The 18,055-nt window shown below is 35.4% G+C and overlaps 3 protein-coding genes across 7 annotated transcripts; 1 reads left to right on the top strand and 2 right to left on the bottom strand.

The window, feature by feature from the left end:
- Positions 1-528: 528 nt before the first annotated feature.
- LOC127795731 (uncharacterized) lies at positions 529-1,487 on the top strand. Of its 2 annotated transcripts, XM_052327596.1 has the most exons (2): positions 529-964; positions 1,083-1,487. In XM_052327596.1, the coding sequence occupies exons 1-2, from the start codon at positions 607-609 to the stop codon at positions 1,184-1,186; spliced, it is 462 nt and encodes a 153-aa protein (XP_052183556.1). In that variant the 5' UTR covers positions 529-606; the 3' UTR covers positions 1,187-1,487. The 2 variants fall into 2 exon arrangements, with proteins under 2 accessions (XP_052183556.1, XP_052183557.1); XM_052327597.1 differs by having other exon boundaries at positions 529-1,487.
- Positions 1,488-1,700: 213 nt separating this feature from the next.
- On the bottom strand, positions 1,701-4,372 carry LOC127795730 (probable xyloglucan endotransglucosylase/hydrolase protein 26). Its single transcript, XM_052327594.1, has 4 exons — positions 4,052-4,372; positions 3,623-3,723; positions 2,530-2,723; positions 1,701-2,388 (listed from the first exon to the last, which is right to left on the bottom strand). Exons 1-4 carry the CDS (start codon positions 4,221-4,223, stop codon positions 1,980-1,982), a joined length of 876 nt encoding a protein of 291 aa, XP_052183554.1. The 5' UTR covers positions 4,224-4,372; the 3' UTR covers positions 1,701-1,979.
- Positions 4,373-10,921: 6,549 nt separating this feature from the next.
- Positions 10,922-13,813, bottom strand: LOC127795396 (protein SPEAR3-like). 4 transcript variants are annotated; one of them, XM_052327050.1, is made up of 6 exons: positions 13,283-13,813; positions 12,952-13,059; positions 12,310-12,377; positions 12,126-12,183; positions 11,701-11,834; positions 10,922-11,198 (listed from the first exon to the last, which is right to left on the bottom strand). In XM_052327050.1, the coding sequence occupies exons 1-5, from the start codon at positions 13,496-13,498 to the stop codon at positions 11,718-11,720; spliced, it is 567 nt and encodes a 188-aa protein (XP_052183010.1). In that variant the 5' UTR covers positions 13,499-13,813; the 3' UTR covers positions 10,922-11,198; positions 11,701-11,717. The 4 variants fall into 4 exon arrangements, with proteins under 4 accessions (XP_052183010.1, XP_052183009.1, XP_052183007.1 ...); XM_052327049.1 differs by lacking the exon at positions 10,922-11,198 and adding an exon at positions 11,206-11,612; XM_052327048.1 differs by lacking the exon at positions 10,922-11,198 and adding an exon at positions 11,209-11,634.
- Between the last annotated feature and the right edge of the window lie 4,242 nt (positions 13,814-18,055).

The raw sequence follows: 18,055 nt of genomic DNA, 5'->3' as shown, positions 1-18,055 counted from the left end.
AACAGTTTACAAAGAGCTTGTCTGTATTTGTGAATTGTGATAGAGAAGAAAGAAAGAGGGAGAGGATTTATATTGTATTGTTGATGGATTGAATTTGTTTCAATAATTTTGGGGAATTGCCCATTTTCGCCTTCAATTTTCTGCAATCATTAAGTTATGAAGCTTTCAAACAGTTCATTTTGTGTGTGAAGAGTGTAGACAGAGAGGAGATTGAGGTCTCATTCAAGCGTTCTTGCTGGCTATTGATTAACTCTCCTATTGGCCATTGCTGCTGATTGATAATGGTCATTAATCCTCAACCACTTTATATACGTACTGTAATAAATTGCTGTGTTTTTTAAGTTTTAGAAAAGCTAACACTTGTTTAAAACAAAATAAAAAAAATTAAAGATTTCTTACTTATTCATAATAAAGCAAAATGATTTATATTAGGTTTTATATTTATTATTTTTATTTTTACATTAAAAAACACGACACTTTTATTTTCTGTTTTCCTTTTTTCTTTTATTTTTCATGTTTGAATTCCCTTTCTCACTTTCCCTTCGATCATCGGACAGAGACTGCAACTGCAGTTCAGAGGCTTTTCTTCTTCTTCGGTTCGGTGAGATGGGAAGGGAGATAGAGAAGATGATACCAGTGGGCCTCGTTTGGGGAGCCACCAACGCCCTAATGCGCCGCGCCGCAGTCAAATGGGACCAAACCCTCAAATCCTCCCCGCCCCCAAACACAGCCCAAGCCCCCCGATTCCTCTCCTCCCTCCGCCACTGGCTCAGCCTCCTCTTCATGTGGCAGTACTTCGTCCCTTTCTTCCTCAATCTCTCCGCCTCCGCCGCTTTCTTCGCCCTCCTCAGCCACGCCCCCATTTCCCTCGCCGTTCCCGTCACCAACGCCATCACGTTCGCCGCCACCGCCGTCTTCGGCATGCTGCTCGGCGAGGAGACCCGCCTTTGGCCGGCTTTGTTTGGTACTGTCCTCATTGTTCTCGGTGTCTATATCTGTGTTATGTAATAGTACCGTTGTTAATTAGAGGCTCTGTTTGGTTGCTGAGAAAATGGTGAATAAAAAAGTTTTAGCTTTTAAAGGAGCGGGGATTCACTCGGTAGATATGTGGCCGTGGCCCGTGGGACTCCCTTCTGTCAGCAATGGACTGGAATTGGCGGTTCAATGGGTCCTCTTTCCCTGCTGATGTGGTCGTCCTTTATCCCTCTCATCTCGGTTGTATTGCTCACTCTTCTTGGTGTTTACATTTGTACTCTTTGAGCAACAATTGCTAGTTTTTCTTGGAAGAGAACAACTATTGTTTGTTTTTCTTAGAGGATTGCAGTTGGACCCTGGTCCAATTATTGAGTTGTTTCCCACTCTGGTTGGTTGCTGGGAAATTGAGAAGTAAAGGGTATTTATTGATCTCCCCCAATTTGGATCTAGAATTTTTCAAAGTCAAGGATAAGGAAAGGACAAATTTGAAAACATGTGTTTTTACATGCTCAGGAGGGCATTTATTTTTCCTTTCCTTCTACAAATTCTAGTTCCAAATATGGTTTTAGAGGATTGGAAAATGGAACGGTAAAGAAGTTTACATCTTATGTGGGGTTTCTTTCTTTTTTTTTTTGCATTGTTCTATGTTTGTATGAGATATGGATCTGTATGATAGTTTGTAAATTCCACTAAGCAAAGCTTTTGTCTACTGAAAATATTCAATATTATTGCTGAAATTCTATAGCTGGAAACTGTTTATTTCATTTATTGAATCAGTACCACTCTATACGGCATAGTCTGCAATCTCTGAAGAGTAGTACCGGAGATACTGAATACACTTTCCATTAAATGAAGTACAAGAATGGAACAAATAAATTGGATATTCTTTCAAGAAAGAATAATAAAAAAGAAATAAATGAAACAGACAAATTGCAGAGCTTATTCTTTGTGGCAAACATGAATTAGGGCAGGAGGTTCTTCTCTTCTGCTGTCTGATGCTTTTTTTAGAATTGTGGTTTATAACACTCTGGTGGCATTTGTCCATTGAATCGCTTAGTATCTTTGCAGTAGTCATAGATCATGTAGTTGTTTCTGACCCAGTTCATCTGACCCTGCTTAGCATAGCTCAATTTGCTGTATACCGGGGACATCCACCAGTTGCCAGGTGTCTGGGCTGTACATTGACTGAAGCTAATTGGTCCTTGCCACTTGCAAGCCCGTGCCCTAAAGTGGCTGTACCTTGCTATAAAAGGTGCATTGTTCCAGTCAATCTTGTCAAGGCCACCTCTTGTTGCCCAGTTATCAGCATTCCATAAGCTGGAGTAAACCCTCATCGCTTGTTGGCTTGGGTAGGGAATCCCCTCACTCTGGTAGTTCCTGAACACCCGAATAGGCATGCTGTCAACATACCACCTGTAGCAATGGCAACAGATACATGGCTTAGAAAATGATTGGTTTCCAGAATCATAGCGACAGGATTGGATTAATGGTGATTTCATATTTGACAAACTTTGACAGTGTATTTGTAAAGTGAAATGTATCCTGGTTACTTACACAACTTCTGTTGGGTTCCAATGAATGGTGTAGTTGTGGAAATCAGCAGTTGGGTCAAACCAGGGGTAGAACTGCTGTTCTCTGCTTCCATTTCCTTGACAATAGATATTTGTGTGGATAATGTAAGGTTGTCCTGAAACGTTGCCCAAGAACTCAAAGTCTATTTCATCATGCCCGCTTCCTGTCGAGGACATCTGCAGGCAACAGGAAAGTAGAATTAGCCATTTCCCTCCCATGTAATTCAAGTGTGCCTAGCATTCAGATTGAGGATGGGACTTTTGTTAGGCTTGGGTGCTTGACTTGGCCAATATGTGACCAATTTTGAGGATAGGGGAGAGCAAAAGTTCAGTTTACCCGAACTAACTGAACCAAACCGACCAAACTTGTTGATGTTGGGTTCAGTTAATTTTTCTCAAAAGTTAGGTTTTTGGTTTTCAATTCAGTTTTTTGGTTGGAAGAACCGAACTAATTGAACTGACCAAATTTTAAAATGACATTGTTTTGATGTTTATAAAACCACATTGTTTTCTTTAGTTTTGTGTGTTTTCTATCAGTTACTTCGGTTTAATTGGTTCGGTTCGGTTTTTCGGGTTAATTAGTCAGTTCGGTTCGATTTTGCTCCTCGATTTAGTTTAATCGGTTAGCGAATTTTGGAACCAAACCAACTGTTTGCACACCCCTAGTTGAGGATGGGACTTTTGCATTACATAGAAGATATATGGGTGTATCTAGGCTATATGCACCGTGCATTTGTTGGTGTGAAAGATTAAGTTTGGCTTATCAGGGTTCTAAAAACCTATTTTTCTCCTCAAATTAGAGTCAAATTTAACTACGCATGTAGATTCTTATTGCAATTGGTCCCAAGCCTGAATAAAGGAGGAATGTTGCATTAGGTAGCCAAAAATCATTGTAAAACTCATTGGACCTAAAAATATGAATTCTAGATAAATGATGACTGGTGATTTATAATTCATGTAACTGACTTAAGTAGCGAGATTAAGATTTGATATGTTGTTCTCGATAGAGACAATGAGAAGAGAATCTCCATTGTCTGTGGACCTTTGTTTGTTAAACATTAGACTATATCACTTACATAATAGGCTGTGACGGTTCCAGCAGAATTCCCCGGCACCAACTTGATTAGCATTTCAATGCTTCCAAAGAGGAATTGTTTCTTTGATTGAATGCCAGAACCTGAAACCAAAGTTGTCTGTTTAGAGCGAAATCCCAAGGCAAATCCGAATAAATAATTAGAACTCCTTCAAAGATTTGATACACTCAGCTGGAAATAATTCAAATTCCTCCATTAGAAGATCACTTTCCAGGGCACCCTAAGTTTGTTTGGACTTTAAGTTGTAGATTGTCATAATAATTTGACTCTATTTTGGATGTCAGTATTCATTTTTCATGTCTTAAATGTCAAGGCTGCACGTCTTCTAGCAATATATTTGCAGTTTATGTGAGTATGATGCTGTTAAATGTCAAAGCAATACTTGTCGAATGCCAAATAGACAGTGATTACCTGAAGTTGTATCCAACACAAGCTGTAGATCATTCCCATTGTTTGTCATGGAAGAATGATCGGCACCCCAGTTGAAGGACATGCTTTTGGCAAAGTTGGCATCCACAGATCTGGGATAAAATGCAATTGCCAAGACAAATAAAGCTGTTAACAGAGCTCGTGAACCCGCCATTTGGACCCCAATGAAGAATTCTCTCCCAAGCTTCTCAGGAGTTGAAGTTGGATGCTTTTGCCCCTGGCTTGCAATGCCTTTTATAGGCTCTAACCAACAGAGGTACCTTTCTCAGATGAACTGTATTTCCCGTGTCATTTTTTTGTGATTCATGCTGACCCTGTCATGGTTCTTGGCATTCTTCCATTATCATTTGAGAAATAAATTCCGTGGTCAACAAATACTAAACTGCAATGTTTGGTAGGCTTCTGTTAGGCTATCTTAGTTTGGAGATGGGATTTGTTAGGATAATCAAATCCCATATGAGGTTCCTAATGGCATTATCTATATTGTGTTTTGTCACGATCTGATGGAAACGAGAGTGTTGGGACCTGTTTGGTTGTGGTTTTTATTGTTGTTTAGAGAGGTTAAGCTTTATTGGGGGAGGGTCAATCCAACACCAGGACAAGTTAAGGATGAGCAGTGGGCTATAAATTAGGAACCGCTTTGGTCCCCTTGAATTCAAATTCCAGCCTATTTCATTACAAAATCGTGCATTATTTGGCTAAAACTAACATTCCTTTGACCACGTCAGGTTTCTTAGACGAGTTCTGTTGGGTTCTTTGTGTTTGGCGATTATAAATGATGAGCCTACACCACTTGGGTCCCAAATTTAGAATTAAAAGGAATAACAACTGTAGATCATATAGTTTTATTAAAGGGTGTGGAATTTGGAAAGGTATTCGTATGATTGGAATGTGTCAAGGATGGAAATGTGGATATTGAAACATGGGGGAAGGAAGAAATTAAGAGAGCGAAGCACAGCTGGGACGCGGTGTTGGTAGGAAAATGACGTGCACAGGACGTTTCGAAGCCACCGGCAGCTTTATGACAAGACTTGTGGATGGACGCTTGCCAATTCGTGGCCTTGACGTGCGGACCTCTAGAGGAGAGCCTGCTTCCAAAGTTTTGAATTTTGGTTTGGGCAAATTTATGTATCTGACCTTGTGTAGTGAAATTAAGATTTAATTTTGTTGTATATTACGTGATGTGTATGTGACTTTTCAGTTACATTCATATATCTGAAAAATAATAATTACCAACTTTCATCGATTGAAAGAGTGGTGGGCTATTAGAAAAAGGTGTATGGAACCGAGTTTTGGACACAAAATCAAATCGCTTGTAATAATAGTGTTATATTCAGAAACCATATATTTTTTTTTTATATAAAAACTGTTATTATTGTTTACATTATATATTGAATTTTGAACAAACAAAAAATTTAGAAACAAGGCTTAAAGTTTGGTCATTTTTCTTTTGCTCATTTGCTTAAAAGAACTTAAGCATTGGTTTAGTATTTTATGGCAAACTTTAAACAATTATTATTTTTATTAATTGTAGCCCTTCATTTGATAACATTTTGAGACAATAAAATAAAAATAATTAAGGTATTACATACAACATTGTTAAAATATATTATTTTAAGATTTGTCCATTTAAAATTATAAGTTTGTAATTCATTCTATAATAAAAGAAAAAAAAATAATACCAACCAAAAAGATAAAAAAACAAAAATGACAACTGGATGGGCCGGGTCTCAAAAATCAAGTTCTGTCTGCAGGCCCAAAATAAAATGTTTGAATGGCCCAACCTAAACTGGGCTGACTTCTGCGTTCTCAATGTCATATTCTACCTTCTTCTGGGGATGAAAAGGTTATGGATTAAGGAGATGTTATTTGGATATTTAAATTTGATATATTTATTAATTATAGTGATCAAATAGTATTTTCGTTGAGATAATGCTTGGAGAGTTAAGAGATCAACTGTGTATAGAAAGTAAAATAGATTACCTATCCTTTGGAAATTCAAGGCTATAATCATATGCTATTTATACTTAGTCATATCAATCACGTCTCTTCTATTGGGAATGTAATGTTTTGCTGTAACATTATAAGGTTCTCACTCAAAAATATTAGTTGAAAATGACTTATAAGATCAAGTAATATATCCAAAAAATTTTCAATAAGAGTTAATATTGCAAAAAAGGAGCACTAGGTACACCAAGTGTCAAACTCTTGTAAAATCGGTGCTTTCGTCTCCATGAATAGTTTGCGATGATTAAGTTGAAGAGAATGTATGTCTTTTATCTATTAAGATTTTACTATATATATAGATCAAACTTTTAACACATAAACAAGATTTTCGGTATAATCATTTTTCAAGATTACCAGACGAGATTTTCAACAATATCATTCTTGAGACTTTCAAGTTGTGAAACACGATATCTTGATATCTTGGGTGTAGGCTGGTGGCTTTTGTGAGCAACAAAGGGAAGAGCATGACATTTAGGCATTCTCTAATAGGCAAGACAGTGTCATGAGGTGATTGACTCTTCCCTGAAGGGGGTGTTAAGAGGTAAACTGATAAATAATTATGGTGACAACCCCCCTTGTCAAGACTATAAATGTGAGATTAGGTCATGACATTTGCCCACTTAACCTTTGATCTTTAGTGGAGTATTGCACGTGTTAATACTTTGTTTAGATGATTGACTATAAGGGTGAATGTTTTTTTTTTTTTTTTTTTTGGGGGGGGGGGGGGGGGGGGGGCGTATGTCAATGTTTAGAATGATTTCAAAGGTTTGTGATGTGTGAGGAACAAATGATGTGATGCAATAGAGTTTATTTGGCCCAACTAGATAGAGAAATTTGTATATGAATTGATCAACTTAGTGATGGTAGAAAGAGTGTACACGTATATTTTCATTAGTTTTTGGAGTTTAGTGATCATGTATAAGGCATCACATCACACAAGAAGTGCATGGCTTATGTTAACACAACTCATTCGCTAAATTGAGTAATGCTCAGATATGCCTAATTGTTGTCAAAATTATAACTTGGTGGTAGCCTGATAGGTATATAATTTGAAGTCTCAAATTCTAATATTATAAATCCTAATTATTTTTTTTTTATTGAATCACAAGTGGCATGGTATAGTCTTATATATACATATACCAAAAATAAATGTATATTTTGTCCCTAATTGAGATGTAAGTATCACACGTACTTTTTTTTTACTTGCTTTTCTTCTGCCTACCTGGTGTGAACTTACCATATGTTTTGCAATTATTGGTACTAATCCCGTGCATAAAAAATATTGTTATTGGAGGGGTATGGATAATTCTTATTACCACTTTATGGCTCTTGTAGTGTATCATATCAGGGTCTTCACATATTGAGTGACCTCCCCACTGTTCCCAGCAAAATAATTTTTAATGTCGAGTTAGTTGGCCAAGTTCAAAGAATATCCTATCGACCCCTTCCTTATTCTTAAGAATTAAAAGTAAATAAGGGATCAATAGACTTAAAATATCTCTTGGGTTGGGCATTTATTTTTTCTAAAAATATTTCATACCCTTAACGCTTTCAGACTTAAAACAAATTCAACCAAAGGACCCTCCAACTCCATCATCACCTTATGATTGGATTTCACATAAAGTATTGACTCTCCAAAAACAGCTCCAATTCCAAATGCCTATTTCAGCCCATATCTGGTTCTGTCAATTATATATATATATATAAGAGGAGAAATGGTGATTATTATTATTATTAAAATTAAACCAGCCCTGGATAACTAGCATAAAAGGGTTATTAATTCACGAAGATCAATATTAGTGGCACTTTAAGAACTTGACTTTAATAATGCATTTTTTTTATAGAATAATTAGGCTTAAAAATGAAAGTGTCTGTGTTCTTGTCATGACTGATCTTTCAGTGATTGACATCAATACAGCTGTTTCACATTACCCGCGTTACATAGCTGTAGAGCCTTATAATTAGTAGCTTTTAATTAATTTGTGGATAATGAATAATTAATATTGTAACATATTCTAATTGGTTAATTACATATTTTACTCTTTACATTTTTATTATTTAGACTCTCAAACTTTTTGTTATTTTAATTACACAATTAAATTATTAAATATAGAGTCAATTATATCTTTATATTTTTGTTATTTTAATTACACTTCTAAATTATGTAATTTCACGTGAGTTGCATATCTTAACAAATTGTGGAGGATAATGAATTAAACATAGTTTAAGGACGTAATTTAAACAACAAAAAGTTCAAGAAAACAATTCAGTCAAAATGCTTAATTTATGGGTGTCATTAAAATAATAAATAATTTGAATATCTAAATTAAAAAACATATAAATACAAGAGATAAAATATGTATTTTGTCTATTCTAATTCTCATCTTCTAGGCTATTATATATGAAGTTCCTTCATGGATTAATTGACAAGAATATATAATGCTTACAATCTACGCTACAAAAATTTTCTGCTAGATTTCTCTCTTCTTTTTATGTATTTTTTTTTTAAAATGACAAAATGTTATAAAACTAAGAGCAACTGCCCTAAAGGATTAATCTTTTATAGCAAATTACAAGTCCCCGTTGAGACAAATAAAATGAGTAATTTATTTTTTATAATAACAAAAGACCGTGATAATTAGGCCAATTAAGTTTTTTTTTTGTAAATAAAAATTTATTAAACAAGAAAAAACACAAATTGTCAAAAAAAGTAGGGACATACCCCCTCAAAAATGAAAACTATACTAACCAAAAAACAAAGCAAAACAGGAAATAATGGAGAGCTGTGATGCTACAACTAAAGCAAATAAGGGACAAAATTATCATTTATCTTTGTTGGTTGACTGACAAGCTCACAGATCATTTCTAACAACAAATATCAATCAAATATAATTTTATAAGGTAATGTTTATTAATCAAGATATAGATCAAAAAAATTGAAATATAAAAAGTATATTATAATAAATAAATAATCTGGTCAAATTTTGAGAAAAAAAAAAAAAACTAGATGACAGCATCCAAATTTGTAACTCAAGTCACATGCACGTATAGTTTAGTACTCTTATACTGATCCTATTACATGTGTTGGTCTGTTGGCTCACAAACTGCATATATCTCGATCCTGAACCCTAGAGGATTTTTTTTTTCCCTAGAGGTGGGAATATAAATATACATATATGTATATAAATTAAAGATAAATAGACTAGTAGTGGAGCAGCATGGCCAACAAAATGCTGTGAATCAGGAAAAGGGAAATTAAAGGGCTCGAATATGTTTGCTGCTTGTCTCAACGCCTTTTCTTTGCCTCTGAGAAAATTTATACGATGTAGTAAACCTTGCACCCATCTGCAGGATATGGTCACGGTGGAGATGTAGTGGCGTGTTCTTCTTTTGTTCTCGTTTACAGTTTACATGCAAAGATGTCTCCAAAGATGCAGATAAGAGGACAATCTCCCACCAAAAAAGAAGAACAAAGAAGTCTTTGGTCCCACAACTCCTAACCACCCCCCCCCCCCCGAAAAATAAAAAAACTGGTCTTTGTATAATAGATACACTTCTAATAATATAATATATAGTAATCACACGTTATCAATTACATTCATATCAATTCGTGTCATAACTTAAATGGGTATATATATTATATACTTCTTAAGTCATCTTCTTGAGCTGAGCTAGCATGCACTGGTCACTTTGAACTGATTTCGCGAGGGGGTACTTCTCTTGGTGGATGCATATACGTGTTGGTAAAAACACTGAAAGAGGACTTTTTTTTCCTTAATCCCAAAGAAAAAAAACATTGAAAGAGGTAGTTAGCCAGCGTTACAGACCAAAGATTTTGGGACTATAAATTAGAAGATTCGACAAAGAATTGAAACGATCACAACCACAACCACAACAACAGACAATCCCCTATATAGAGTGATAAGAGAGACACAAACAAGCAAAATTAAAATTCTTGCAACCCACCAATAATCCAACTGAAAGCTTGACGGAGATGAACCATTGAACAACACACCTAACAAACTCATTTCTTCAAATGAACTCAAAAGGCAAGTGAACCTGATATGGGTTGGCGAGCAGAAACCCTTTGCTCCACACAACAGCCATTAGACGGGGAAGAACAATTTGATGAACATGGACCATGGTACATGAAGAGGAGCTATTATGGATAGTTTTAGATTCCTTAAAATGAAACCCCAATAAAAAAAAAAAAAATCCATTGAAAATCCGTGCTTCTAGGTGGGAGGCCATAACTACAAAAGCAGTCACAACTGGAAAACCCATGCTACTGGAAAGTGCCAAGATGCAATTGGAGCAATAAAATGCAACATTTTTCCTGCTGAGCCACTAATTAGTCCTTAAAAATATATTATAAGCAGTAAAGAGGTGATTTGGAAATGTCCGAGATGGTTCTTCACTTTTACCCTCAAGTAATTAAGAAAGCTTTAATCGCCAAATGAAACCGCGTTCAACAGTTCTCTCCTCATGTTTCTATTACTGTTCCTTCTTTTATCTGATTTAATAAAGTTAACTAGGACCATTGCAACTTAATTACAAAAGGAAAGAGTAAAAGAGCAGAGAGAAAACACCTCAAACTTGATGAATCAATTAAAGTTACACCCAGCGAAAAGCTTTTTGTCATTGCTAGATGCTGTCTCCTGGATGTGAAGAGTACTTCTATATCAATGACAAAATTCTTATGTCTTATTTTCTAGACCTTCTTTTATCATTAATGTATTTTATTTTAATTAAATTAAAATTAGTGACATGACATTTATAATGCGAATTCATAATTTTTGAAAGTCTAATTAGTAATATAAAACCATGAGAAAATTAAAAACAAAATAATGCCACAAAATTCTATGCGCAAAAGAATAAAGAGATAAAGTTTTAATATCAGTTTCATATAAAAAAGTTTTATCATATATATAGCGATGAATAAAAATAATTAATATGATTGTGTTTTATCTTATAATTAAATCATAAAACCAACGTGTACAACGTAAAAAGACAACAATATGCTGTCTCTTGAACCCTTAATGAGAAGGGAAAAGTTTTATAAGAATGACTAACCTCTCAAGTCTCATTTTCTAGATGCTGCCAAGGAAATTTCATTTTTTGTCTGGAAAGAAATTGAATTAATTTAATGGCAAATCAACCATTCTTGATGAACTCTCATAGCATAAGAAAGATGAGAAAGAATAAATGAATCTCAAAGAAACAAAAAGACAGTGAACACAGACATCGAATTGCAGACTAAAACAAATTAAAGCCTGAGATCCAATTATTCTTGTGAGTTTCTTTGTTTCTGAGTCAGTACGATGTTGTCTGCGTAACAAAATTGAAATGAACAATGACATTCTCATCATTCCTCCATATATAATGTCTGAAATGCCATTGCTTTATGCAGAAAGTATATATATATATATATATATATAATAATATTTAATGATCTGTTGCACAAGAAATTTAAGTCCTTGCAAACGATCGAAATGTCAGTGCAATTAAATCCATCAAGTGGCTCGTCATCGATCAACTGTGTAGCATTTTGCAAGATCCTGCAAATTGTTGTGCTGAGTTTTGGAATTATAAGCAAGATGACAAGAAATTAAGTGAATGCATACATTAATTGAGTTGCAGGCTAACGTGCAAGCCTGAGTTCCAAATCTAGCTCCCGGGTGTCGCTTGTTTCAGAATTCTGACTGGTAGAGCCCATTGAACCACTCCTATCTTTCTTCCTCTTCTTCTGGGTCGAGTCCTGTAAAATCGACGAGTCTCTTATGCTTGGATAGAGGAATTTTAAATGATCTAAAACATGTAGTTTGAAATGTATCCCAGCAAATAAAAAAAAAAAAATACTTTCATTTAAAATTATTCTATTTTTTGTCTAAATTCGCCTTGGATTTGGACTCAAATTTAAGTACTTTTAATAATAATAAATCTAAATAATAAATTTGAATTTCAAAAGACAAATGGAATGATTAAATGACCCTTAATATAACGCTTCAAAATATCACCAGCCAAGAATTAGATAGAAATTATAATATACCAAGTGCTGTTGAACAAAATGTCGAGTCTCCAACATCATCTCATTGCCAGGATTCCATCTGTTTAATGGATATGATCAATATATAGATAAGAAATCTTTTTATGCACTAAGGCCAAAATTCTAAAGACCATGAAATCAAATCTGTCCTTGTCCTTGGATGGGAGTTTCTACTATATATATGTACCTTGCTATTGTGTTAGGCTGGGAGTCAAAGTATTTGATGCTTCCTCTTTCTAATTCACCAAATCCCATCTGTATGAAAGTCAATCTTCATTTATTTTAGTAACTGTACAAATCAATATGGAGAAAACAAAGAGCCCCGATCTATAGGCAATTAAAGGAAATTGATGGAAAGACAAAAACATGAAAAAGCAGCAAGAACAAGCAAAATCTAAATCAAAATCCAAAATTTCTTATACTGTCCTATATATACTTCCCGACACAAGTCATGATGGTGATGATGCTGAGAAGGAATGAAACATCAGAATTAATTAGCAAGGTTTTTTTTTTTTACAGAAAATTCTATGTTTGGAAACACTTCCAAAGAAATGGGAAATGCCTAGCTAATTGAAGAAATTTTCAAACACAAAAGAAACTGATCTCCAAGATTTAAGGAAATGGGAATCTAGATCTCTGTTGCTTGCACATGCACAAATTAAAAGTTGAATTAGGTTTAAGAGAAACGAATTTAATTTTCTGAGCGTGAACATGATCATCAACAACTTAATGAATTGATCAAGAAGAAACTATAGCTACAAGAGATAATGCAGAATTTAAAGCTTGATGAATCCCTTATTGTTTGAATCGCTTCTTGGAGTCAACGTACCATGGCGTTTTGGTGGCCTTGGAAAGCATAAGAAGATGAAGATGATGTATAAGCCAAGGAGGATGATGATGGCGCTGATGAATAGGCTGTTTGCAGTCTCATATCTTCCTGCACGTGTTTAACATTTTTTCGATCGGTAAGAAACAATTTGTATGGAAAGAAGGAGAAGAATATATAGGAACAAGACCCGAAAACAAAGAACCCAAAACAAGGGCGTTCCCCAAGCCCCATAGTAGAACATCAAATAAAAAAACCTCAACCAAAACTAAATTCTCTATAAACCAGTGCTGTAATACATGGGAGGGGAGCGAGAGAGAGAGAGAGAGAGAACCTGCTGGTTGAGATTAGTACTTGGATAAGGACCCAGAAAGGAATTAGGAAGATAACTACAACCCATTTCACTGTGAAGTCTGATCTTCTCCAGCTGAGCAACACCGAGTCCTCTCTGTGGCTGCCTAGGCTTGTCTGAGTTGCTCTTCTTCCCCTTCCTTGAAGACCCGGATCTTTCATTTCCCAGGTTTGTCTCCCCATAGTAACTGCTACCCATCTCTTCTTCTTCTTCTTCTTCCTTGACGACGACGAAAGAACGAAGATACTGGAATCAGAGATTTCTCAAGAGACGACTTGGCAACTACTTACTGATCATCAGAGATCTCCCAGCCCTTTTTAAGCTGTCTGCAGCCTTGAGATTTATTGCATCGCTGGATCAGATTGTATCTGGATTATATGCAGGATACATCTTTATGTACCTAGATTTTATGCTCTTTAATTTCTCCTTCGGCCTGTTCTGGCTCTCGCCTTAAAGTGCTTCCATATAATTTTTTTTTTTTTTTGTTTCTTCTTCTTTACTTGTAGCTAGACATTGGACGCTTGGTTGGGATTCAAAGCGTTTGACTTCGCCTCTTAAATACTACACACTAACAATAATGCCATATCTAGCAAAAAAACATAATAAGAATAATGCCATACATAATTTTACTCTTCTAACCATAATAGAAAAATCTTTCCTCCTCTTGTTCCTTAATTTCATATATATATATATAATCACGTCAAGTTTGAAGTTGAACTCCTCTATATCGAATAATTATTGCGCCGGGTCAAATAATCTCGTCTAATCTTCCATCAAATCTAAGTTTGGAAGATTCTGTTTAAGTAATTAGGTTGCCATTATTTACATTCTCATAAAGTAAAAGGAAAAAAGAAGACAAAAACAATGTTAAATCTAAATTATGTAATTATGGACTTAATTTGAGTACAAATAGATTTTCTGGAAGTTTGAGGAAGGAAAAATATCTTTCTTATATAATAACGGACCTTTCTATGTAAGATATTTAACACAAATATATGATTTTCTGATCAGGGCTACTTGGGGAATGAAGTGATTCAAATCCTAATCTTGATTGTAATACTAATTCTAACCCACTTTATAACTACTCCCTATAATTAATTCATCTCTGATTCTCTCTCTCTCTCTCTCTCTCTCTCTCTCAAGTAAATTTATATCATATGAGACCTATTAAGGAATAACTTACAAAACTTAAATATCTCGAAAATTATTCAATTAGGATTGAGATGGAAATTATATCCCATTTTCTTACAGAAAATATTATCTTGCAAAATTAGAATTTTCCCAAGCTAGGTAACATCTAAAATAACGTCATAGTGATACTCTACAATATACACATTAAATCATTTTTTTTCTCTAATCTCCTCAAGTTTGTATTTTTTTTCCATGTGTGTTTTTTAGGTCTTATTCGGCTGGTTTTTGTCGTGGGTTTTGACCCTTATCTTTAATTTTAAGCCAAAAAAAAAAAAAGTCTTGAAGATGACGCTTTTCTTTATTTGGTATCATAAAAAAAGAAAAAACAAACATTATTGGAGTAGTTCTATTTACCAACCAAAGCTTTAATTGGCTATGATTCTAATCACCATTAACACTAGCAAAGGAAAACTGTTATAACATGCACTTTTAGAGCAAGTTTTAGCATCAAATTTCTCGTCAATTAGTATTTAATTACCGATATATAAAATTAAAAGCCTTCCAAGTTTAAAAGTGTCCATACAGTAAGCTATGGGGACACCATTTTAGTTGAATATTAGTTTATTACCAATCACGTAACGACGCCTCCATTCATGGGCCTTTTTAGTTCTGTGATCAAATGATGGTCTAGGCTAGCTGACAATATTTTAAAATTCCAGCTATGCTGTTATCCATGCAACTTTAAAGATAAACTGCATAAAGAATTCTTTAACAATGGGATTAACTGAGTTAATTAATTTAAAGATTCTAGAAATCTTACATGAGCTTTACGGGGATTGTCATTTTCTTGCTCGGTTGTATAACTAGTTTTATTTATTTATTTACTTTCTTTGGGGAATGTAGTGTTGAGCGTTTATCTTTATTTATATATATTATAATAATTATGATTCATAATTTAAATTTAATTGTGATCGAAATAAGTTTATAATTGAAAATTATTTTTGTGATTCATCAAGATTTATTTTTTACATGACTCATCTTTATATAAATTTATTTAAATCATTTATTGTATATATTTATAGATTAGTGGTACATTTATAAATAAGTAACCAATATCCTAAAATTATTACAGTAATATTACTATTGTAGCAGTTATGTCACCATTATAGTAACAATATCATCATAGTAATATTTTATTTTTTTGACTGTAATTTTTTTCGATTTGAATTTTTCACGTAAATTTTTTGTGCTCGTTTGTATGTTTAATACTTTGATTTTGGTTTGTTTTTTTGTTTTTTTATCTTAAATCCTAACAAAATGACATCAGATTGATCCATTGGACCAAACCATAAACTTCGTCAAATGTATAATCTTTCATCATCTTCTACAACTAGGGTTTTTTTGTTGTCGTTTGCCATCTTCTCGCTATCCTGGTCGAAAAATTAGCCTTCAATTATCATCCTTGATTTCACTATTGCCAACATTTGACCAATTTGTCTTCCTTGTCAACAACCTCTTCATCTTCAACCATTGATTGTTAGCCTTCTTCCTTCATCGGCCTTTAGGCCACCAATGCCCTTTCGTCTATTTCGATCCTTGCATCTTCAACCATGGTGACTAATCGTCAGCCCCTCATTCATCTTCTCCATCACCGATGATGACAGGATTCTGCCATAACCGATCGTTGGCCTTCTTTGTCTTTTGCCTCTTTGTCTTATCGCCATCACTAACAATAGCTCATCCATTCGACATTATTGTTGTCAACTTCCACCATTGCCGACAATTGCCTTTACCATAGCCTATAAGCTTTTTCCATAGTCACCGCTCTTCCAAGCCTTGCCCCAAATCTACCTAGATCCAACAAATCTAGACCCAAATCTAACAAGATCTAGATCTGGATCCAAATCTGCCCAGATCTGATCCATTCAAGACCCCATCAGATCTGCCCAACCCAAATCCTACATATTCAAATTTACTGTCCAAATCTGCTATCCTGGTCTATTTTTTATTAAGCCTTTCATTTATTGGCTTTTGACACTATTTGATGTTTGTTGATACACGGTTACAACAATAAATTTGTAAAAAAGGAAAATTGCCGATGGATGCCCCTCGTATGGCTGATCCGAGCAATGGATGACTCTCGTGTGGTGTATCTGGCGATGGGTGACTCACTCGGGGGATGGATGACTCATATTCGGTAATGGGTGACATGTGGATTGTTCAAACGATGAGTAATTATTGGGAGAGATGGGTGAGTCTCCCAGGGTGGAGTGACAACGATGGATGAGTCTCTCGGGGGTCACAACAGCGATGGATGAGTCCCTTGAGAGCAATGGATGAGTCTCTCGGGGGTCACGACAGCGATGGATGAGTCCCTTGAGAGCAATGGATGAGTCTCTCAGGGGTCACGGCAGCGATGGGTGAGTCATTTGGCTAGGTTGAAAGCGATGGATGACCTGTTGGAAAGAAAATCAGTTAGGGGCGCGAGTGAGAATCCCCGCGTGGACCCTCCGATGCCTAAGTCAGTCCCTTATAGAAGTAAAGTGCTTGAAGACAAAGAGTAAGTATGAGAGTGAGAGGTTGCATACCGAATGAGAGAAAAAAAACCCCTATTTATAGCGATGGGAGGGGCATCCATGTGTAGAATGACCCGATTTTCTTGGCGGGCATCTCGGAGACGATTTTGACCGAATCTTGTAGGGTTACTAACGTGAGAGTGCATGATCGAGCGTTCACGCACTCGTATGAAGGTACGCGCGTAGAGACGCGCGTTAGGCACCCCCGAAGGACCCCCCTCGGGGGTGTGAAGTACCCCCGAGAAAGGTCTCTCGGGGGTGCAAAATTACCCTCGAGAGATGTCTCTCGGGGGTAGGGGGCGCAGCCACGCGGCAGCATGGCTTTTCCTTAGCTACACTGCTGCGTGGCAGCATGGGAGGGGGGAAACGCCCCCTTCAATTTTCCCTGGCCCATGCTGCCATGTGGCAGCGTGGAGAGGAGGGGGAAGCGGCCCCTCTGGCCGTTTCCATGCGGCCACTATGGCCGCTTCCATGTTGCCTCTTGGTTGCATGAAGCAGCCAGGTGGCAGCCTGATGGGCTACCATGTGGCGGCTCTTAACCTCATTTTTTCTTTTAAATTATATTATTATTTTTTTTGATAATTTTGGTTAGGATAACAAGGTTATTTAATATTGGTAAAGAAAACCTTGAAATATGATATTCTATTATTGAAACAGAATATTAGATTTTTACTATGTTAGATTAAGATGTGAGCAATTTTGGCACAGATGAATTTAGATGATGTACTGTTAGAATTTAATAAAATGGCACAATCATGGAGTGTATATGGAGGAAAACCAACGTAACAATCATAAAGACTTATTTCATATACATATGCATTTATCAAATCAAATTTTGTAGGATATTTTAAAAGAAAAAAACTATTATTGCTCTATGATTGAAAGTGGAACAGTTCTGTATGACTGAAAGTGTGATCAACAAGTTGCATTTAACGCAGAGATTATATTCTCATCGAGTAACAAAAGACACATCTATTGAAAGTCATTTAATAATTTTAAAAGAAATTATTTTTGAGGTGGAAAATATGGAGGTTAAATATGATGATGA

This window comes from Diospyros lotus, chromosome 2 (genome assembly GCF_014633365.1).
Source record: "Diospyros lotus cultivar Yz01 chromosome 2, ASM1463336v1, whole genome shotgun sequence".
Taxonomy (NCBI): Eukaryota; Viridiplantae; Streptophyta; class Magnoliopsida; order Ericales; family Ebenaceae; genus Diospyros; species Diospyros lotus.
Note: the sequence above shows the minus strand (reverse complement) of the source record. Positions and strands in the feature narration are given on the sequence as shown.

What these genes read in the sequence shown, in the direction of transcription:
- LOC127795396 (XM_052327050.1), bottom strand. Translation starts at nt 13,498, where the DNA reads ATGGGTAGCAGTTACTATGGGGAGACAAACCTGGGAAATGAAAGATCC. An exon ending in AAGGCCACCAAAACGCCATG is followed by an intron (nt 12,378 to 12,951) that starts GTACGTTGACTC and finishes ACTTTCATACAG; the next exon opens with ATGGGATTTGGTGAATTAGA. An exon ending in CAGCCTAACACAATAGCAAG is followed by an intron (nt 12,184 to 12,309) that starts GTACATATATAT and finishes TCCATTAAACAG; the next exon opens with ATGGAATCCTGGCAATGAGA.
- LOC127795730 (XM_052327594.1), bottom strand. Translation starts at nt 4,223, where the DNA reads ATGGCGGGTTCACGAGCTCTGTTAACAGCTTTATTTGTCTTGGCAATT. An exon ending in TGTGTTGGATACAACTTCAG is followed by an intron (nt 3,724 to 4,051) that starts GTAATCACTGTC and finishes CTTTGGTTTCAG; the next exon opens with GTTCTGGCATTCAATCAAAG. An exon ending in GAACCGTCACAGCCTATTAT is followed by an intron (nt 2,724 to 3,622) that starts GTAAGTGATATA and finishes TGTTGCCTGCAG; the next exon opens with ATGTCCTCGACAGGAAGCGG.
- LOC127795731 (XM_052327596.1), top strand. Translation starts at nt 607, where the DNA reads ATGGGAAGGGAGATAGAGAAGATGATACCAGTGGGCCTCGTTTGGGGA. An exon ending in CCTTTGGCCGGCTTTGTTTG is followed by an intron (nt 965 to 1,082) that starts GTACTGTCCTCA and finishes TAGCTTTTAAAG; the next exon opens with GAGCGGGGATTCACTCGGTA.